At 43.8% G+C, this 22,770-nt stretch overlaps 1 protein-coding gene and 1 long non-coding RNA gene across 12 annotated transcripts in view; one reads left to right on the top strand and one right to left on the bottom strand.

Moving 5' to 3' along the window:
* Positions 1-22,075, top strand: part of PHF24 (PHD finger protein 24) — a 171,062-nt gene extending 148,987 nt beyond the window's left edge. For 5 of the 6 annotated variants that reach the window (XM_049116218.1, XM_049116217.1, XM_049116215.1 and 2 more), the window contains exons 2-8: positions 11,034-11,415; positions 12,085-12,270; positions 15,893-15,971; positions 16,297-16,502; positions 16,833-16,993; positions 17,297-17,392; positions 17,714-22,075. In XM_049116218.1, the coding sequence (XP_048972175.1) occupies positions 11,038-11,415; positions 12,085-12,270; positions 15,893-15,971; positions 16,297-16,502; positions 16,833-16,993; positions 17,297-17,392; positions 17,714-17,810 (1,203 nt within the window). In that variant the 5' untranslated portion in view covers positions 11,034-11,037 and the 3' untranslated portion in view covers positions 17,811-22,075. Of the gene's footprint in view, positions 1-11,033; positions 11,416-12,084; positions 12,271-15,892; positions 15,972-16,296; positions 16,503-16,832; positions 16,994-17,296; positions 17,393-17,713 lie in introns of those variants that run through there. The other variant, XM_049116219.1, reaches the window with a different exon arrangement.
* LOC112649984 (uncharacterized) overlaps positions 230-22,770 on the bottom strand; it is a 28,519-nt gene continuing 5,978 nt past the window's right edge. The window contains exons 3-7 of one of the 6 annotated variants that reach the window (XR_004803866.2): positions 19,846-19,989; positions 15,882-16,055; positions 10,953-11,188; positions 9,860-10,188; positions 230-585 (exon numbers count right to left, since the gene is read on the bottom strand). This is a non-coding gene — a long non-coding RNA (uncharacterized LOC112649984). Of the gene's footprint in view, positions 10,189-10,952; positions 11,189-12,892; positions 13,038-15,881; positions 16,056-19,845; positions 19,990-22,770 lie in introns of those variants that run through there. The other 5 variants (XR_004803864.2, XR_007414063.1, XR_007414065.1 and 2 more) reach the window with 5 other exon arrangements.

Genomic DNA, 22,770 nt, shown 5'->3' on the forward strand with positions numbered 1-22,770 from the left:
TAGGGAAGCAGAGTAGATGTGATGAAATGAGCTGGTGACTTCGTAGGTTTTAGAAGTGAGCTCTGAAGATTTACTTTCATTGGTCTCTCTGGCCAACTTTGAGAGAAAGGGTACTGATACCATGATCTCAAACTTTTTATGTTGTCCAGTCATCTCTACAACATTCATTCAACAAAGGTTTTTATTTTTTTTATTTTTTTTAAGATTTATTTATTCATTCATTCAGAGAGAGAGAAGAGAGAGGCAGAGACACAGGCGGAGGAAGAAGCAGGCTCCATGCAGGGAGCCTTATGAGGGACTTGATCCTGGGTCTCCAGGATCACACCCCAGGCTGCAGGCGGCGCTACCGGGGCTGCCCTCAACAAAGATTTTTAGAACCCATGCTCTGTGGAAGACAGTGGGAATCATCTAAATTTTTCTCTCTTCATATCACTGAAGATCTGAGATTCCTTTTTCTAACTGCTCAGCCCTTGTGCCTCTACTCAAAGGTTTTTTCTTTGCCTTGTTCCCACCTAGGAAAGCCTTCATAACCTCCAGACAATCACTTTTAGATGTTTTTGAGCCTTTTTCAAACAGTTGCCAGTCCTATACGAAGAATCAGGTGAAAGAAATAAAAGTCATCCAGATTGGTAAAGAAGTAGTAAAACTTTTACTATTTGCAGACGACCTGATACTATATATATATAGAAAACCCTGAAATTCCTCCAAAACAACTAGTAGAACTGATAAATGAATTCAGTAAATTTCAGGATACAAAATAAAATGTTTATTTTTTTTTAAGATTTTATTTATTCATTCATGAAAGACACAGGGAGAGAAGCAGAGACACAGGCAGAGAGAGAAGCAGGCTCCACGCAGGGAGCCCGACGTGGGACCCGATCCCAGGACTCCAGGACCACTCCACTATGACCCTGGGCCGAAGGCAGGCGCCAAACCGCCGAGCCATCCAGGGATCCCCTTAATAAAATGTTTAAAAAAAGAGTCAGATGGGGACGCCTGAGTGGCTCTGTGGTTGGGCGTCTGCCTTTGGCTCAGGGCATGATCCTGGTCCTGGGATCGAGTCCCACATCAGACTCCTCGCAAGGAGCCTGCTTCTCCCCCAGCCTGTGTCTCTGTGTCTCTCTGTGTGTCTCTCATGAATAATAAAATCTTAAAAAAAAAAAAAGAATCAGATGAATGCAAGTCAAGTAAATGTACTTTACATTCAGCATGCCAAACAAGGAGACTCCTGCCTTGTTAGCAGGGCTGCTCCCCAGGCTTCTCACAGTTACACATTTTTTAAGATTTTATATTTAGGGCAGCCTGGGTGGCTCAGCGGTTTAGCGCCGCCTTCAGCCTAGGGCGTGATCCTGGAGACCAGGGATCGAGTCCCACGTCGGACTCCCTGCATGGAGCCTGTTTCTCCCCTCTGCCTATGTCTCTGCCTCTCTCTCTCTCTCTCACTCTGTCTCTCATGAATAAATAAATAAAATCTTTTAAAAAGATCTTATTTTTAAGTACTCTCTACACTCCAGATGGGGCTCAAACTCACAATCCCAAGATCAAGATTCACATGCTCCAGCAACAGAGCCAGCCAGGTGCCTCTCAAGTACAAATCTTTATAGAGAGCTAGGGAAGAGGTTCCCTAGCTGCCTTCCCCTTCCTTATTTTTCTACCAGCTCCTATTAGGGAGCAACCCTTCCCCCTCTTCCTCCCACCACTCTGCCCTTATAAATATTCTGTGTTGTAAGCATGTGCTCTAGAGAATGGGTGTGTCTTGCAAATACATACTCCAAGCTGCCCACATATATCTTACTGCCTGACAAATACATCTAGACAGATTTCTCTTACCCAAAGAAAGATTTTGGTTTTATCTTCTGTCTTCATTTCCTCCAGATCATATAGCCAAACAGCCTGTTCTACCTTCTTGTCCCTCTGTTATTCATCACCACCTGCTCCTGCCCCCCCGCCCCAAGGTTTTTTCAAAGCCTTTCTTAGATACCACAAATTCTCTGGCAATCAAATCATCCTTGAGACAAAGTCTTTTTATCCTTCTTTTCATCCTGTTAGGAAGACAGAAAACCCAATTCTACCCACCAGCCAAAGAAGTAATCATTAGTGATCATTTATCGGGATCTTTACAACTTGATTTCTTTTTAACTCACTCAGGGCTTCCTCAGCACAGGAAAGGCCAGGTTTTTCTCACCAGGCATTTGATTTACCCATCACTAATCACTACCACTTGTTTCTCCAGAAATTAGAACAGATTTTGTTAATTTCTCAAACACCCAGGTGCACATCATGGCTATTTCAGCACACTTGCTTTTAATCAAGGTGTCATACAGGTTTGATCCTCTCCATTAAGCACTAAGAGTTTTAACCTCATTCTTTGAAGCCTACTGCTATTGTGTTCTCACAATTTACTCTCAAAATCAAAGCTATGTCGATTCACAATGACTTGGGGTCTTGTTTGTATTTTGATGGTTTCTTTTCGATGATTCTGCTCTACATTTTCTGCCCTTATAAGCATAAAGTGGCCTAGAAAACTGAATCATCTCAGGAAAAAGCAGTAGCAGTACTCCAGGATCCTGTGGTCAGGAATGGAAAGTGGTTTTTAATTTGTTTTTATGTTTGTTTGTTTTGCTGGTGGATGTCATCTTCAGTCTTCATTGAAATTCCTTTGAAGATCAACTCCCCAAACCACTGCAATGACATCATTAACAACTAAGATAGCATAATAGTGATTCTTGTTCTCCTTACAGATAATAATGGGTTGCAGCAGGACTACAGTGTATTGGGAGATGCCTGTGGTTAATTTGCTGATAAACTATTAATGACTCAGTTCACTTACAGAGTAACCTTCCTCTTTGGCCTTTGTTGAGAACTTTTATTATGTTATCTGAAAAAAAGCCAATAAGAACTAAATGCATACCATTGATTTTCCTTCAATGAACCATTCTTGAAAAAGTGAATTTTGTATGGTTACTCTCAGTCTCTAAATAAGCATTTCATAACTTTTTCTTTCAACCCATACGTTCTTGCTGATTAACTTAAATGTCTTACAACTACTCCCTAAAACTTATAACACAGCTTCTGGGAAGGGGCTACCCCAGACTATTTAGAAAGCTAGTACTTTTGTATCTCCCCAGCAGCCAAGAGGACACTGTCAAGCTCTGCTGTTTTGAGTCTGTGTTACAAAAAAAAAAAATTAATATTTGCTTTACAGATAAAATATATATTATAACATATGCTTTTTCAATCCACTATGTCTCCTTTCCTCCTGGAATTCAGATATATATCCTCCACTTGCAGGATCAAACTAATGAGGATCATTGCTGTGATCTTTGTATTCCTATTGGATTAAATCATTTTTTTCTCTCTTTATGGTATGAATATTTCACAGGGTATTTAATAATTCTATTGACGTTTTTTCCACCTTTTTATCATTGTAAACAAATTTCTACAATAATATTCTTTTACATTTGTGCACAGGTCAAAGAGGATCAGCCTCTCATATAGAGTAGGGTCTTCTTCAAAGGTATATTAATAGCTGTCCATCTCTGTTAGAACTGTAGGCTCTCTTTTTAAATATTTATTTATTTATTATTTATGATAGACCTAGAGAGAGAGAGAGAGGCAGAGACACAGGAGGAGGGAGAAGCAGGCTCCATGCCAGGAGCCCGACGCGGTACTCGATCCCGGGACTCCAGGATCGCGCCCTGGGCCAAAGGCAGGGGCCAAACCGCTGAGGCTCTCTTTTTATTAAAGTTTAACTCCAATATAGTTAACGTGTTTTATTAGTTTCAGGTGTACAATATAGTGATTCAACACTTCCATATATAACCTAGTGCTCATCACAAGTTCACTCCTTAATCTCCATTACCTATTTCACCCATCCCCCCACCAACCTCTCCTCTGGTAACCATCAGTTTTAGAACCACAAACTCTTAAGCTTCAGAATTCTATTCTTTTTTTAAAGATTTTATTTTATTTATTCATGAGAGACACAGAGCGAGCGAGAGGCAGAGGGAGAAGCAGGCTCCATGCAGGGAACCTGTCATGGGACTCGATCTCGTGTCTCCAGGATCACGCCCTGGGCTGCAGGCAGGGCTGAACTGCTGTGCCACCGGGGCTCCCCGAGAATTCTATTCTTGCACCACAGTAGTCAAGGGGAAAGCTTACCTTATACTCCACAATGTTGTCCTTACCTCTTAGTAGTAACCATCCTTAACTCAAAACACAAAAAGTGGGGGATCCCTGGGTGGCTCAGCAGTTTGGCGCCTGCCTTTGGCCCGGGGCGTGATCCTGGAGTCCCGGGATCAAGTCCTGGGATCGAGTCCGTGTCGGGCTCTCGGCATGGAGCCTGCTTCTCTCTCTGCCTCTCTCTCTCTCTCTCTCTCTCTCTCATAAATAATAAATAAATAAATAAATCTTTTAAAAAAAAAACACAAAAAGTGTAGTTCTCTAATCAAAAATGTAAAATTATTAAGGCTATATTTTTCAAATTGCAGGTCCAGACACATTGGGAAGTCATGAAATTATTTGAGGGCATCACTATCAGGATTGTTTTAATGAAATAGGATAGAGTAGAAAATATCAGGGAGCATCACGTGTAGTAAAAGTAGGATTGGTTCACAAAACTTTGGGTTCAGTTCTAGATCTATTAACATGTTTATAACTATGTGTATACAGGGTCACATCATAAACTGTATTTCTTACTATGAGTTAGTCAAAAATTTTGAAAAACATACCATGAAAGTTTTCTGAGGAAATCCTGTAGCCTTGGAAATAATAATTGATCATGAAGGTCCACAGTGTGTGTCAGTTTTACATTCTCCCTCTTGGTGTGGTATTGTTATGCCTGTTCCTCTTGTTTTAAGTGGGAGACTTGCTTTCCCCTCTAATCATAGAGCACAGCTGGTGTCTTGAGGCATGTGGGCATGCCTTTGGGATGCCTGGGTGGTTGAGTCAGTTAAGTGTCTACCTTCAGCTCAGGTCTTGAGCTTGGGGTCCTGGGATCGAGCTCCGCATTGGACTTCCTGCTCAGGAGAGAGTCTGTTTCTCCTCCCTCTGCCTCTCCTCACACCACCCCCTGCTCATCCTCTCTCTCTCTCAAATAAATAAATAAAATATTTTAAAATCCTCTGGATCCACAGCTTCAGCAAAAACTCTAATATACACCATACTCTCCTCTCTACTCTTAAGCCCACCCCCATCAAGCTGGATATCCTCATTAGATCACATGAAATTCTTTTTAATTTATTTTTTTAAAGATTTTATTTATTTGACAGAGACAGAACAAGCAGAGCAGCAGAGGGAAAGGGAGAAACAGACTCCCCACTGAGCAGGGAGCCCAAATCTCTACTCTCCAGGCTTGATCCCAGGACCCAGGGACCACAACCTGAGCCCAAGAGCTGAGCCTAAGGCAGATGCTCAACCACTGAGCCACCTGTGTGCCTCACTCCTCTTTTTATTTTTTTTTATTTAAATTCAATTTAGTTAACATACAGTATACTATTAGTTTCAGGGGTAGAATTTAGTGACTCAGCAGTTGCATGTAAAACCGATGCTCATTACATTAAGCACCCTCCTTAATGCCCATCATCCAGTTACCCCATTGTCCCACCCACCTCCTTTCATCAACCCTGTTTGTTTCCTACAGTTATAAGTCTCTTACGGTTTGCCTCCTCCTCTGTTTTCATCTGATTTTATTTTTCCTTCCTTCTCCCTATGTTCATCTGTTGTTTCTTAAATTCCACATATGAGTGAAATCATGTGGTATTTGTCTTTCTCTGACTTATTTCACTTAGCATAATATCCTGTAGTTCTATCCATGTCATTGCAAATGACAAGATTTCATTCTTTTGATGGCTGAGTAATATTCCATTGTATATATATTCTACATCTTCTTTATCTCCTTTATCTATTCACCTGTTGATGAACATCTGGGCTCTTTCCATATTTTGGCTATTGTGGTCATTGCTGCTATAAACATTGGGGTACAAGAGTCAGCCACCTAACCAACTGAGCCATCTAAGCTCCCCCAAAAAAGGATTTTTTTAATCACAATTTATTAATTGTCCACTGGGGGGTGCCTCAGTGGCTCAGTTGGTTAAGTCAGCTCTTGATTTCAGCTCAGATCATGATCTCAGGGTCATGAGATCAAACCCCCCACCGGTCAGTCTCCACGCTCAGCAGGGATTCTGCTTGAGATTCTCTCTCACCCTTGCCCTCTGCCACCCCCATGCTCACACTTGTTCACTCACATTCATTCTCTTTCTCTCTCTTACATAAATCTTCTTTAAAAAATTGTCCCCGGGGCGTGAACACCTTAAGATGAACACAGTTTCCTGAATTTAATCAATAAATTTTTCCTCAGTCTTCTTTGCCACTGTCCTGTATAAAAGATAGTTACTTATTCAAAGTAAATGTTCCTGGGGCACCTGGCTGACTCAGTGGAATTTGCAACTCTTGATCTCGAGGTATGGGTTTGAGCCCCACATTGGGTGTAGAGTTTACTGAAAATCTTAAAAAGAAAAAATTCCTTAGTCGTGTACTTTAATTTTAAAAACATACTTTACAAATAGGGAGAGGGGATACTTCCTTTCTTATCAATTTATAGATTAAAAAATATGGATTATGTTTCTTTGGTAACAATTGATGGCAGGGCAGTTCCAGGCAGGGTGGAAATTTGCACCACTATGATGCATGTGATACTTGTTTCTGGAAAGAAGATACTGTTGTCATCAGATATTATGTATATTAAGACTTTATTTGGTGACTACTGGGTGGCTCATTGGTTTAGCGCCTGCCTTCTTCGGTCCAGGGCATGATCCTGGGGTCCCAGGATCAAGTACCACATTGGGCTCCCCGCATGGAGCCTGCTTCTCCCTCTGCCTGTGTCTCTGCCTCGTCTCTCTCTATCATAAATAAATAAAATCTTAAAAAAGACTATTTAAAAAATCAAAAAAGTTTCTCCACAATTAATTAGGAAATTTTTTTTTTAAGTTTAATGTTTTTAGTAATCTCTACACCCAGTGTAGGATGCAAATTCATGACTGTAAGACCAAGAGTCTTGTGTTCTTCTGACTGTGCCAGCCAGACACCCCGGGAAATGTTTATCGTTACTCTTTTCTTTTTTTTTTTTTTTTTTATTGTTATTCTTTTCTATACACATTGCTAGGCAGTGGAGATAGGTACTAATCAGGGTAAAAACAATCTAATAGAGGAAACTGACAGTGATCAGATAAGCGTCCTACTGAATATGTAATGACAAAGATAAGTGCTCTAGTGAAGATCATAGTGCTGTGAGTACTCTAATCTGAACTTCCATGAGGACATGATATGTGAGCTCTGACAAATAAATAGGCACTAATGGAGGGAAGGAATGTTCTAGGGTCCCAAAAATATAGGAATCATGGCAAAGAAAGATTGAAAGAAAGCCAGTATGGTTAGGACATAGAACAAAGAAAGGAAACCAGACCAAGCAGGGCCTCACAGGCAACAGTTTAAAAAAAAATAAAAGTACAATTTGGAGGACTTTATCCTTTTTGTTTTGTTTTGTTTTGTTTTAAGATTTTATTTATTTACTTGAGAGAACAGGGGGAGGAGGGGCAGAAGGAGAGGGAGAAGCAGACTCCCCACTGAGCAGGGAACCCAATGGGGGCTCCATCCCAGGATCCTGGGATCATGACCTGAATCTAAGGCATCCACTTAACCAACCGAGCCACCCAGATGCCCCCATTTCAAAATTTTAAGCAGAGGATAACATAACACCTGAATGCCCCAGACATCTTTAATTCAACAGGTAGAAAATCCAGTTTTATTTCCCAAGTTCTGTAAATGGCAATAGCATTCTGCTAGGTAGTTTTTTTTTTAAGTGTTTATTTAAATTCCAGTTAGTTAACATACAGTGTAATATTAGCTTTAGGTGTACAGTGTAGTGGTTCAACAGTTCCATACATCACCTGGTGACCTGGTGCTTTTCATAAGTGCCTTCTCTAATCTCCATCATCTGTTTGACCCATTGCCCCACCTACCTCCCCTCTGGTAACCATCAGTTCTCTATAGTTAAGAGTTTGTTTCTTGGTTTGCCTCTTTTATTCCTCCTATGATTGTTTTTGTTTCTTAAATTCTACTAGTTAGTTGATTTTTTTTAAAGATTTATTCATTCATGAGAGACACAGACTGAGAGAGAGAGGCAGAGACATAGGCAGAGGGAGAAGCAGGCCCCTCTCAGGGAACCTGATGCGGGACTCGATCCTGGATCCTAGGATCACGACCTGAGCCAAAGGCAGGCGCCTAACTGCTGAGCCACCAGGCGTCACTTGTTAATTGATTTAAAACTGCCCTCTCGGGGATCCCTGGGTGGCTCAGCGGTTTAGCGCTTGCCTTCGGCTCAGGGCATGATCCTGGAGTCCCGGGATCGAGTCCCGAGATCAAGTCCCATGTCGGGCTCCCGGTATGGAGCCTGCTTCTCCCTCTGCCTCTCTCTCTTTCTATGTCTATCATGAGTAAATAAATAAGATCTCTTAAAAAATAAAATAAAAATAAGGGATCCCTGGGTGGCGCAGCGGTTTAGCGCCTGCCTTTGGCCCAGGGCGCGATCCTGGAGACCCGGGATGGAATCCCACGTCGGGCTCCCGGTGCATGGAGCCTGCTTCTCCCTCTGCCTGTGTCTCTGCCTCTCTCTTTCTCTCTCTGTGACTATCATAAATAAATAAAAATTAAAAAATAAATAAATAAAAATAAAATAAAAACTGTCCTCTCAATAAGTCAGGCAGAGAAAGGCTGAATAAAGTACTATATGACTTCACTTAGACATGGAATCTAAAAACATTGGACTCAGAAAAAGAGGCCAAAGCCTGAGGAGAGGAGAAAACAGGAATACATTGGTCAAAGGGTAAAGACATTCAGGTATAAGATAAGTTCCAGGGATCTCAGGTACAGCAAGGTGACCATAATTAGTAATATTCTATTGTATACTTGAAAGACACTATGAGAGTAGAGCTTTAATGTTCTTACCATAACAAAAACAACAACAAAATGGTAATTATGTGGCATAAAGGATATGCTAATTAGCCTTATTATGGTAAGCATTTTGTAATATGTAAGTGTATCAAATCTTATCATTATACACCTTAAACTTGCATTATATGTCAATTTATCTTTTTAAGATTTTATTAACTTATTCATGACAGACACACAGAGAGAGGCAGAGAGATAGAAACAGAGGGAGAAGGAAGAAATAGGCATCTCTCAAGGAGCCCAACGCAGGACCTGATCCCAGACCGGGATCATGCCCTGAGCTGAAGGCAGATGCTCAACCACTGAGCCACCCAGGCGTCCCTATGTCAATTGTATCTTAATAAAGCTGGGAAATAAATATAAAACTGCCCCCTCTCCTTTTACCCTTTATCCAGTCAGTTATCATTTTATTCCTAAATTTCTCTATTTCCCTGATATCAAATAGACTCAGCCACCATTATTCCTGCTGCCATCATTTCAGTTTAAACTTTCTACATCTTGGGACACCTGGGTGACTCAGTTAGTTAAGCAACTGCCTTTGGCTCAGGTCATAATCTCAGGGTACTGGGAGATCTCAGAGTCTTGGGATCAAGCCCCAGGTCGCGCTCTCTGCTCAGAGGGGAGTCTGCTTCTCCCTCTCACTCTCCCTCTCTTTGCTTGTGTTCGTTCTCTCTCTCTCTCTCTCAAATCTAAAATAATAATAATAATAATAATAATAATAATAATAATAATAATAATAAAACCTTTACATCTTGCTTAGACTATTATAGTAGCCTTCTAATTGGCCCTAACCTCTCCTCCTACCCTCTGCCACCTTTTCATCCAAATGAACAGAGAGCAACTTCCTACTTACTCTTTAAGGTCCTCTTTGACTCTCAGTCCTTTAGGCATTTCCAGTACTTCATTCTTCTTTGAGTTCTGATATTAAGTAGCTTAAGTGGTGAGACTGTTTTCTTGTCTTTTGTTTCCTATAATGAGTAGTTAGTGCCTTCCACATAGTATTTTTCAATAAGCCTTGATTATAATGGTTTGAAAGCAAGGCTAAAATGAACCCTGTTTCACTTTACTTGGAGCAAGCATCCCCCAGCTGAATTCTGCGAAGACCCTTCAGACTAGGGAACAGCAAACCAGCTTTGCAATGTACCATGTCATACCCTCACTTTCTGGTGCTGTACACTGGTACTGTAGAGGAAGAGCAGGGATAATGTTACATCTCAACCTGCAAAGGTTTTATTGAACAGTTCAGAAAATCAAAAGAGAAAATGGAGTAACATTAGCAAAGCCTTAAATGTCCAAGAAGCACTTTAGCACTTGTAATGGGCAGGTTGTCTGTGAAAGACAGACTCACAAAGAAGCATAGCTACTAATTAGAAGGGGCAAAGGAATGTTTGTGACCTTGACCATATGGATATGTGGTAGAGTTGCCTGTCTAATTCAGAAGTCCCCTAAAAACACGAGTGAATTTACTCTGAAAAGAGCATTTGATATGGAGTATCCCTGGATGCACTGTGCACAGCACTTACTGGAGGAGTTTTTCTTTAATTAGAAGTCTGAAATGTATTGCTGCAGTCTTGTTTTAAGTTTTGGGTAATCTCTTGGGGCAGAGGAGAGATTTAGGCTCTGAAGTCTCCAACTATCTCATCAGAGGCCTGGAACCCCTGGACCTAATTGGCTTCAGGACAGCAACAAAAAGAGATACCATTTCACATTTGTAGAATACTTTCCAGTCTACTAAGCCCTTAATAAGCCCATTTTCTAATGTCATCCTCATGACAGCCCCGTGAAGTACATTGGGCAGATAGCCCTCATTTTACAAATGGGAAAACCAAAATCACAGAGCCAGTCAGAAAAAAAACCAGGGTCTTCTGACTCCTTAACAAGTGCTGTCTTCACCCCGCCATGCCACTGAATTCCAGAAGAGAGAAAAACTATTTAACAGCACTTACCACTCAGATGAATGGTTGAAACTGATTGGCCTGACATGGTCATCCATTGGCTGAGTCTGAGCCCCTGTTTTTTGTCCACAGAGCCATGGGGGTGTTGATGTCCAAGAGGCAGACAGTGGAACAGGTGCAGAAGGTGAGCCTGGCTGTGTCTGCCTTCAAGGATGGGCTACGGGACAGGCCTTCTATCCGACGCACTGGTGAGCTTCCAGGGTCCCGCCGTGGCACTGTAGAGGGCTCTGTCCAAGAGGTACAGGAGGAGAAAGAAGCAGAGTCAAGTACCCCAGTGCTCCAAGAAGAGAGCAGTGTCAACCGTGCAGCCTGGGAGAGGCTCCGAGATGGGCGTGGAGTGGAGCCAGAGGAGTTTGACAGGACTAATCGTTTCACACCCCCTGCCTTCATCCGCCCCACTCGAAAGCTGGATGATGACAAGCCTCCTGATATCTGCTTGGAGCCTAGAGAACTTGTGAGTATCTAGTTAGGGAGCAGTCCTCAAGTCTTAAGAATCTTAAGAAGTCTGAGAATCAGGGAGCAGGACAGGGAGCCCTGGGTATAATTAACGTGAGATTCGAAAAGAACTCCAGAAAGGTGCAGTTGAGTCCAGAACAATCTTTGAATTTCTTCTACAAGAATAAAAATGTTACATCCTGGATTGGTCTTAGTGAAAGACTTGAGACAGTGGGTAATAAGGAATGACACCATGGCAGATCTTCTGCCTTCCTTCTCACTAAGGGTTAGTAGTATTCCTGTGGGGGGCATTTGGAAATTTGTGGGGATTCAAGAAGGTCATAATCACAGGAGTTGCTACTGGTTTTTAGTGCCAAGAAAATCAGGGATGCTAAGTGTCCTGCAGTGTCTGGGACAGTCTTTCAGAACAGATTATTTTTTCTAAAAATGTTTGTAGCATCCCTGTTCAGAAACATGGTCACAGAGGCCTGAGAAGATGGAAGAGTTTGCTGGTTCTTGTTTTCGAGAGAGAAAGCTCTATCCCCTTAACATTAGCTTCAGTTCGAATTGTTCCTCTGGGCTGCTCCAGGGATATTGAGCCCCACATGGATAGCTCTGTGTTTGGTGGCCATAGGATCTTGCTGCCTATGCTGGAATGAATACACTCCCTATTTATTCCTTTCTCCAGGTTGTCAACGATGAGATGTGTGATGTCTGTGAGGTCTGGACAGCTGAGAGCCTCTTCCCGTGTAGGATCTGCACCAGGGTTTTCCATGATGGCTGCCTGCGCCGCATGGGCTACATCCAAGGAGATAGTGCAGCAGAGGTGACCGAGACAGCCCACACAGAAACCGGCTGGAGCTGCCACTACTGTGTGAGCCTGGACTGCAGGGACAGTGGGCTGCCACACTGCAGGAAACTTGGCACTTTTTTGGAGACCCAGTCTTAGAATACTGGTTTCTAGGCAGTAACCTAAAAGAGTTTTCCAAAAGTAATGGTAGATACAAGGATCCTCAAGCTTGGACAGGCTTTTTCTACCTCAGTATTATGACATTTTGGACACAGTTTTTTGTTGTGGGAGATGTGTGGAATGTAGTATGTTTAGCAGCATCCCTGGCCTCTACCCCCATTAGATGTCAGTAGCACCCACCCCCAAGTTGTGACAACAAAAATTGTCTCCAGGTATTACCCAATGAGTCCTAGGGGAGAAAATGCATCCCCAATTGAGAACTACTGAGCTGGAGGAATCAATGGGTAAGATAAGACCTAATTACTCAAAAGTTATTCTGTTTGGAGTTGTGCTTTCTCTAATAGTCTATAGTTGTCATTCATTGTACTCATCTGAAAAACCATCCTAACCAGCTTCCAATAGGGATTGGTTCTAACACAGGAATACTTCTTAGTCCTAAGATCATCACTTGACCTACCACTTTCCAACTTTTAAAAAGACAAAAGCCAAAAAAAAAATAAAAAATAAAAATAAAATAAAATAAAAAGACAAAAGCCAGATTTGCATCCATTTTTCAGTACATCTGAATAGAATTTAAGTCTTGCTTTATTGGTTATCTTGCAGATATAGATATCTTCATTATTCACTGATTTCAGAGTAAGCATCTCAGCAGAGTTCCCATCTTCTTCCTACTGCTTAGAAAAAAGTAAAAATATGCCACTTTCTAAGAAATATCACTTTATCTATGGCTTGTCCATAAAATGAATTACAGAATAATTATTTCCAGCTGTTACTTACACACCTTTTCCCTAGCTCAAGTATGTCACAGTAGATGCTCTACACACCATCTTCTCTAGTCACCACCCTCCAAACACCAGCCTTTTCACTCACAGCAACTCTGCCCTGCAGTGTTCCGCTGACACGGGACCCTGTTGAAGGTACCTCCTTCCTAACCCCTCAGAATACGTAGCTCTCTTCCTGGCTTTCTATCAGAGTCCTACCATCATTACTACTACTTCCTGGACTTCTTTTTTAAGATTTTATTTATTTATCCATGAGAGACACACACAGAGAGAGAGGCAGAGACACAGGCAGAGGGAGAAGCAGGCTACATGCAGGGAGCCCGACGTGGGACTCGATCCCAGGACTCCAGGATCACACCCTGAGCCGAAGGCAAATGCTTAACCACTGAGCAACCCAGGTGTCCCCTCCTGGGCTTTTTACAAAGGTTTCTTCGGAGCTCTTCCCCTTTCTGACCTTTCCTTCATAGCCAGGCTTCTTGAAAAGACTCCATCATGTCCTTGTGGCTCCTCAACCACCTATAATTCAGCTTCTGCACCTGTCATTCTGTTGCATTGGTTCTTTCTAAAATCACCAGTGACCTGTCAAGTCTAGTGACCTTTTCTCAGGCATCTTCTTATTTGACTTCTATGAGATATTTAGCACTTCCTTATTGCCTCCTCTTCTTTTGGAGGGTTTAAGTGTTTATGAGAATTATTATGCAAAATAAGAAAACTAGACAAAATAGAAAATCGGTAAAGTCCCATCATTGTTGTATCACCACTGTTAACAGTAAACTTCGACTTTGTACAGCTCTCTTTTCTCGTCTTCCAGTAACCTCTCTACTGATTCTCCTCCTCCCTTCTTCTTTATCCTTTCTGAGTGCCCTTAGTTAATTTCTTGTCAGAGTTATAAATGCTGATATTCCTTGGGGTTCTATTGTTAACACTGTTCTTTGCTCATTGCACACACTGTCTCCCTGGCTATTTCATCTACTTCAGTGGCCACAGCTATGATTCCCAAACCTGTGTATTCAGATCTAAGTTTCTTGTCTCTTGGACTTAAATCCATTTTGATGTTTCACAGGTACTTCACACTCAACATGCCCCAAAATGAACTGCTCTTTTCCCCAAAACCTGTTCTCTCTAAATTTCTTAACCTCTCTGAATAATAATACTACCCCACATCCCCAGTTACCAATACCAACTCATTTCTCTCTTTCACTCCTCACATCCAGTAAGTCAAAAGGTCCTATTGATTCTACCTAATACCTATCAAATCTCTTTTCCATTCCCATGTCTTAAGTTAGCTGGTCATCCTTTCTTACCTGCACTATAGCAAGAGCTAACTAACTGTCCTCATGCCTCTAGACTTTGCCCCTCTAATTCATTGTCCACACAGCAAAGATCTGACCATGGCACTATGCTCTTAAAAACCATTCAGTCAGGGCCCCGGAGTGGCTCAGTTGGTTCAGTGTCTGACTCTTGATCTCAGCTCAGGTCTCATCTCAGAGTTGTGAATTCAAGCTCTGCATTGGGCTCCATGCTGGGTGTGGAGCCTACTTAAAAAATTTTTTTTTTGGTGACTCCCCTTTGCCTTCAGAATAAAAACCCATTTGAAGAACTCAGTAATGGGTATTCGAGGCACTTCACAGTCAGGTTTCTGCCTATTTTTCCCTTAACTTTCATCATTCCTCTCTACTCTCCCTCCACACACAAACACCCCTACACTCCAGCCCCACTTAGCATCTCACAGTGTTACACCCCACTATGCCCAGCATATATCAGGTGCTCAATAAGTGTTTACTGAAAGGATTGTTTGAGTTCTTTATGAAATCCACAAATGAATACTCATGAAATATCTGTTCCTCTCTTTGCTGATACTTTTTTAAAGACTTATTTATTTTTTCATGAGACAGAGAGAGAGAGAGAGGCAGACACATAGGCAGAGGGAGAAGCAGGCTCCCCATAGGGAGCCCAATGCAGGACTCAATCCCAAATCCCAGGATCATGCCCTGAGCCGAAGGCAGATGCCCAACTGCCAAGCCACCCAGGCATCCCTTTTGCTGATATTTTAAGAGAGGAAAAATAATCTAGTAAGAAGAATCTTTGACAGTTTAAAGACTATAGACTGTATAAATTAGTATTAACAAAATAACATATCACTGCCGTTTTGGAATTAAAACTCTGTGGCACCACAAAAAACTCATTTGGTTTTAGGAACTTCATTATGATGGCATCTCTTTCAAAACCATTCTGGATTATTTAAAGTAATGCAGTCTACTCTGGGAGCAGAGTTAGAATTAAACTTCTTTTTTACCTGAAATACTCTTTGAGCAGTCTAACATAGAAGCCAAATTCATAAAATGGATAAAGAAGGAGTAGCTGTGGTTGGTGGAGCTGGGGATTCACAACCCTGCCCATTTCTTAGTCCCCTTTTCCCTTGCAGCAGCTTCCTAAGGCACTTCCAAGGAATCCCTAGGGTATCTCAGAGAATAATATTAAAACTACTGTTTTAGTAAAAGGGACTTAGGTCTAGAATCAGGATACCTGCCTTCTGGAGAAGATTCTGCTCAGAGCTGGGCAACTTTGAGCAAATCCTTTCCCCTTTCTGGAGTTTCAGTCTCTTTGATTATGATTAGATGCTGGGATAAAATGATCTCACAATTGCCTTCAAGTTGAAATACAGTTTCCATCTTTCTTGATCCTAGGCCTGCCTTTCTTACTCGTCTATATGGCCACTGACTCAGATCTTACCTTTTTTTCAGGATAATCTCAACTTGCTGCTAACTGAGGAGGAGATGTACAGCCTCACAGAGACCTTTCAGCAGTGTAAAGTTATTCCTGGTAAGGCTGGACAGTGCTGCCAGATGGAGAGGGGCTGGCACATTTTCCTCCATATTTTTTAGGATGAACCATAAAAGGAGTATCCTGGAATTTGGAGAGTAGGGGTAAATAGGTCCCTGTTCCCAAACTGTTGGGGGTAGAAGGGGCACCCACACACCCACCTATTCTCCCCCCACACACAGCCTGAATTATCCTGGCTATGGGAAACAAAGACTCCACAAAAGCTGTGCATATAGGGGTTCTGGAGGGTACATTAAAAGTAAATGGAGGTGCCCCAGATGCTGAGGAAAGGATGGGCGTGGCTAATATGGGGTGCCTCCCACAGATTGCTCCCTGACACTGGAGGACTTCCTGCGCTACCGCCACCAAGCAGCAAAGCGAGGGGACAGTGACAGGGCTCTAAGCGAGGAGCAAGAAGAGCAGGCAGCCCGCCAGTTTGCAGCCCTGGACCCTGAACATCGAGGACACATAGAGTGGCCTGACTTCTTGTCCCATGAGTCCCTCCTACTTCTGCAGCAGTTGCGTCCCCAGGTGAGGGCCAGCTGGGGTGAATGTCTATGGGATACTGGGTGACAGAGACCTAGGAAGCATGCCGGGCAGGTTGAAGGAGCACTAGTTACTGTCTTAGCAGGGACCATGTTCCACCCAGTGACAGATGATCCCAATCCTTGAGCTGGGGAAACTGCCCAAGGAAGATTGATTTGCACTGGCCCCAACTGCAAATGTTAATGCTACCAGTAAGGCCCTGGGTGGCTTCAAAGGGAGGCTGCAGAGGTCATAATGGAGATAGGATTCTCTATAGCTTGACATTTTATAAAATATTTTCACCTCCAAGATCTTAACTTGTCTCTTCTTCCCCAGAACTCTCTGTTAAGACTTCTGACAGTCAAGGAGAGGGAACGAGCCCGGACCACTTTCCTGGCCCGGGGCAGTGGGAACACTATCAGTGAGGCAGAGTGCCGTGGAGCCCAGCACTCTTGGTTCTGCAAACGCCTTACAGAGGTTCCTTCCTGCAGTGTCAGGTCTGTTCCTTGCCAATCCCTTCCCCCACTCACATGCCCTTCTCTTTTTTCCATGCCAATGGCCCTTGGTATGAAAGGTACCTCTCTGTTTCTTCTGTCAACAGACAGGAGAGGATCTTCCTGTGCATTAGCCAAAGGACATTGATTCTTATTGGCCAAGGCATAGGGCATCCTCTACATCAAACTGTTGCCCATGTTAGAAAAGCATGGACATGTATATCCAAGCTATGGGTTCCCCAGAGTTTGGGAGGGGCCAGACCTTTCACTTTTCCATTTCTAACCACATATCCTTGTGCCAAACAGCATCAGCCATGTGGGTCCCATAGCAGACAGCAGTCCAGCCAGCAGTAGCAGCAAGAGTCAGGACAAGGCTCTGCTGCCCACAGAGCAGGAGTCCAGGTGAGTAGGATCCCCTCACTGGGCTGTCTGCACTCCTGACCCTTCAACACATGTAAATGGGCATTACCCACTGCCACCCCAAAACAGCAGGTGCCTATCCCAGAAACCAGGCTCCAAGAATGTACATTTGACCCCAAATCTATAGGGTCAGCTGGCTGGTCTGTCAGCTTGGAATCACAGCCAGCCATACCTATGATAGCCAAAAGCCAGGGCTTCTCTGAGCTTTGCCTAGCTTAAGCCATAGTGCCACTGGGATCAGGTCTCATGAGCCCCCAGGCTCTGCAGCCAACCTCACAAACCTATTCCTTGCTCCCACTCCAGATTTGTGGACTGGCCTACCTTCCTGCGGGAGAATGTTGTCTACATCTTGGCTGCTCGCCCCAACAGTGCAGCAATTCATCTGAAACCCCCAGGATAGCATGGAGCAGAGAAGCTCAGTTCGGGGACAGTGATGTTTCTCCCTCCTCTCCTTTTTCTCTTTCCCTCTTTCCCCCACCATCCTCTGGTACTGAGACTTACGGGAATGGAGCACTGCCAGCATCGCAGTTTGCCACTAAGCTTTATGGAACTGAAATCACTGCTCCCCTCACAACAGAGGCAGTAAATGCATTGCTGCAGGGAAAAGCCCTGGGAGCTGTGGCGGTATCCACTCCTGAACCCATTCCTCTGTCCTCACATCATAAGACTGGACCTGCCACTGAACACATATGTGTGCACATTCACACATGCCTAGCTGTCCATGCCTTCAGAGACCTGGTTCTTCTTGATTGAAAAAGGATCAAAGTTCCTTTCTGAAGCTCCTGGTATGGATGAGAGGGGTCTCTATTCACTCCTATTGGCCAGTTCTGATTTCTAGAAGACAAGTCTCTGGCCAAGTGATTTTTAAATAGGGCATATCAGTCTCACATGCTGTCCTGGAGATGCTGATAGGCTCCCTCTTCCTCAATTGAAAATCCCTTCTGTGGTGAGCCACTATCCTGGTAGGTATGTGCTATGTCCCTTAGGTATGTTGAACTGGGAAAATTATTGAAAACCACCACTGCACTTCAGCCTGTTGTTTATTTAAATCCTTATTCCTAGTGACAGAGAAGGCATCTAGCCCCTCCCAGGAGCCCAGAATTCTAGGAATCTCTCAGCCAAGTCTTTCAAGTCCAAAAGTCTTTAGCAGAACAGTCAAAAACCAAGATGAGCCATCCTGGCCCCTGTTTTACAGATGGGAACACATGGCCCAGAGCCCATGGGCCTGAATGGAACAAGTATGATGGCAGGAGTCACAACCCTCTGTATTAGATGCTTGACCCAAGTCAACTACCACAGAGACCTGAAGCCTGATATCCAATGAAGACCAGTTTAGGATGGAAAAAGAGAGGAGAAGCCTCATGATATTCCATCTTTCCACCTCAGCCCAAATGTAGATCTAGAAGAGTGTGCCATTGTATGGAGAACAAGAGCCAGCCTCTTCCATAGTGCCCCTGACAAGCTGGAACCAAGAAGAGGATTTGCATCTCAGCTCGCTCGCTCTCTCTCTCTCTTTCTCTCCCTCCCTCCTCAGCTGTTCTGCAGAAGTCCCAGCAAAACCTCACAGGAGGTTCATCCTCCCCATCACTGAGATACGGCCTGAGTTGCTGCTTCTCCCTGCTACTCACTACATGTCTTTCGCCACCAAGCCTGGCCTCTTAAGTCCCAGCTGTCCCCCTTAAGCTCTTAAGTCACTGCATGTTGTGGGTCAGCTCTGGCCCTGGAGTCCAGGTTCTGTTTCCAATCTGAATATTAGAGAGGGGATTGGCTCCATCATGTTGAAACTAACATATCCCCATTGCTCAAGGTACTTGTATTAAATTATGTGCTTACAGAAGTAGCATACAGCTCAGTGTTGAGATGCTCAGAGGAAAGTGGGGAGCTACAACCAAGGTTATGGTAACAACATTATATGATCACCTTCTGTAGAAACTGCTTGACCTAGAACAGGTTGTGAAGCTTCGGGGGTTGGTTTATTCAGGACTAAAATGAAGCAGACAGAAAATGAATCTGGGTTCATGGGTATGGCCCTGAACATTTTAAAACCCACAGCTTTTTAAAAATACTGCTTAGCCATACTCCCAAGACTGATCATTAAGAGGGGCCATTGTTCAGTTAAGCCAGAAAGGAAAAAAAGAGAGAGAGAAAGCACATGACTCTTGGGTCCAAGGACTGCCTCTGAAGCAGCCAGACCTGGGGTTTTGCAATGAAAAAGATTAAAGCACATTCAGCACAGGGGCTCTTGCTTATTCTTCTGGTAAATCACCTTGTATGCCAATGGCCTTGGGCTGCTGGATCTCACAAGGCATTTTGAGTAGAGACAAGCTCTGGGCTCTGAGAGCGGAACAGCTTTTTTCTCCTGCCTCATCATCAGTCATAGGGAGTGAACTATATCTTCCTGTGCCCTGATCCTTCACAGACAAAGTGATGCCTACCTCTCTGGAGCTGCAGCTTTTAGCTTTCTGTAGATGAGTGGTAAAAGACCATGCATGGCCAGATCGGGCTGGTTGCATCTCAGGGCCTGGCAAAGCAGGATTCCTTCCACAGTAGGACCAGGCTCATTGAGACTATTCTTCTCCCTATTCCAAGACAGCAAGTTTCCTTGGGGCATGCTGCAGAGGGCCCAGGGGACCCCAGCATAGAATTCCCAGTCCACAAAGTCCTAAGAAGCAGAAAAACATGGAGAAGCAACTAGCCTTTTCTCCCATTAGGCATTTAGCTTTTTACCAATGTAAAGAGTCCCTAGCTCCACCAGATCAGAGTTGTAGAAGCCCCACCCCAATCCCCATCTGGGATTTTGCTTTGCAGTGTTCTAATCCATGGAGATCATCTGCAGTACATATGAAGCTGTTCAAACTTTTATAAACTTAGCGAAGCCCATTCCCTTTCCTTTTCATCAAACCTTTCCATCACTGTGACTATCTGAAATTCTGCCAAGTACAAAAATTAGTGTCTGACTCTTAAGGTTTGAGAAAATGTTCTAGTCATTTCTTCTTGGCTGCCCAGAATTGAGATCAGTGCTTTTTACAAACACCACCCACTCCACCCACTATCAGCAGAGGTTAGGGTTGCTCCTCTGACATCTCCTTGCCCTAAGCCTATTTTTTACCCAAAACTCCTCCTCCCTATGCTCAGATTTAAAGGCAGGGGCATCTGGATGACACGTGGAGCTGCAGTGATAGAAGGTAAGTAAGGCAGTAAGCTGTGGCCATACCATATAACATCCAGATCTGATTTGTGGCTTCCTCACCTGAGACCAGCCTTCCTCAACAGAGGAAGGCTCTTTGGTTTTGAGCAATGGCCCCTTTGGATCCCAGAGATGGAGCAGACCCTTCCTCTAGGTACTGACCCACTCTCAAATGCTTTTCTTCCTATGAGAACAGCCAAAGCTATGAGCATATTGCCTCTTCCCACCTCTAGCCCAAGTGACTGGGCCTACAGGGCAGATCTGCCTTTTTGGCCCTGGTGCTCCCTATGGGATGTCACCCTGACCGTATTTGAGTGGCCAGATCTAGGAATTCCCCCATTCCTATCACTAACATTGGAGGCACAAAATCATACTGCCTGGGAAGAAGACACCTCTTTGGAGAGTAAGCCCAGGATTGTACCTAGGCCTCTTAGTCCGAAGTACAACCTCAACCATTGCCGGTCTCATGGCTTCAGTAAGAGCAGTGCAAGGAATCCCTAAAGGCAAGAGGGAAGCTCAGCAGAAGCTGTCTGGCAGGGCCTCAGGCTAGTTATGACCACCTCAGAGTCCAGAATAACCTCCAGGCATGACTGGTAGCAGGCTCTAGTGATCCTACAAGCATGACCCTTTCAAACTAGCAGAATTTGATATAAGGAAGGTATATATTTGGCACTGAAAGAATAACGTCCTGGCAGCACTTGTAACCATAACCCCTTTTTACTCCTCAATTTAGAGTAATAAAATTGCTTCTTTCCCTATACCACTTAATTTGAATTTGCCCAGGATCCTTTTCTGGGGCCCTGACTGCAGCTTAGATAACAGAGATCTGGATGGAGGATGGGAAATACTATATTGTGCCTATTCCCTGTAGCTCAGTCCTGGAGTGTGGTAGGACTGGGCATTTCCCCTGCTGCCACTGCTCTTGGCAACCTTGAAAGAAAATAAACAGGTGACAGAATTTCTACTAGACCCAACTAGCACTAAGGAAAACCTTTCCTCTGAGCCATATGTCCTGATGACCCAATTTGTGGACGATGTGTCACATCTGGTCTGGGCCAGTAGCTAAGAAGCCCAATCACATTCCAGCTTGTATAGCACAGGTTGGCATGACCATAAGTGAGAACATCATGTTATAAGCAGCAAGGCCTTTCCATAACCATGTGAAACAAAGGCCTTTAAGTTTACCCACCTTTAAGAGATGGCCTGTGATCTATCTTCTAGCCAAATACAGGCTTGTGAGGGGGTTCCTGAGAACACATAACTGGAGGATCCAATGCCCTCTGGCCCCTTATACCCTTCCTATGTTCTTTTCTGCAGAAGGTAACTTGACAGTAAGCCGAGGGGAACATCCCCAAGCCCTGTCTTCCCACCAGTACAGCTGCATGCTCCTCCCCATGGCTCAGCCCTCACTCCTGAAGGAGCTGATGCTCCCAGAGGCTGGGCACAGTGGAAATCATAATAAAGAGATTGTGATGCTATTTTGGCTTCCTGCTTCCTGTTATTCAGGCACCTGCTGAGTTTCTTGTTTCCCTATCATTAGCCAATTCCTGAGTCTAAGGAGCTACTGTGGCCTCCAGGAAGAATACAATATGCTGTGGCTCTCTTTCTGGAGCTTTACTGGTGCTGACCTTCCCAAGAATCAAGTGATGGGTTGGGAGGAGGCAGGGGCTCCACCATGGACACAGAGGGAAAATGAAAGCACAGAAGAGAAGCCAGAATTTTCTAAGAAACTGAGGAATAGTTAAGGCCTCCAAGCCTATCTGCAGTGTTTTCCACCACTACCACCAAGGGCCAGTTTTAGACACATTTCTCTTCCCAGTTCCTGCTGGGTGACAAAGGAAGCTAGCTGTCTGTTTTCTCATCTTCTGAGTCCTTCTTAGTAGAAGATTTTCTCCCCATTTTTGCAGTGTTTTAATGTGATATGATAGAGTTGGGTAAACTAAGCTTCAAGAGAAGCTTTCAAGGACGCCTGGGTGGCTCAGTGGCTGAGTGTCTGCTTTTGGCTTAGGGCATGGTCCTGGGGTCCAGGATCCGCTCAGGGATCAAGTCCCACATCGGGCTCCCTGCAGGGAGCCCACTTCTGCCTCTGCCTATGTCTCTGCCTCTGTCTCTCATGAATAAATAAATCTTTTTTAAAAGAGAGAGAAGCTTTCAGAGGACTATGAAGTCTTAT

This window comes from Canis lupus, chromosome 11, assembly GCF_003254725.2.
Source record: "Canis lupus dingo isolate Sandy chromosome 11, ASM325472v2, whole genome shotgun sequence".
Classification (NCBI taxonomy): domain Eukaryota; kingdom Metazoa; phylum Chordata; class Mammalia; order Carnivora; family Canidae; genus Canis; species Canis lupus.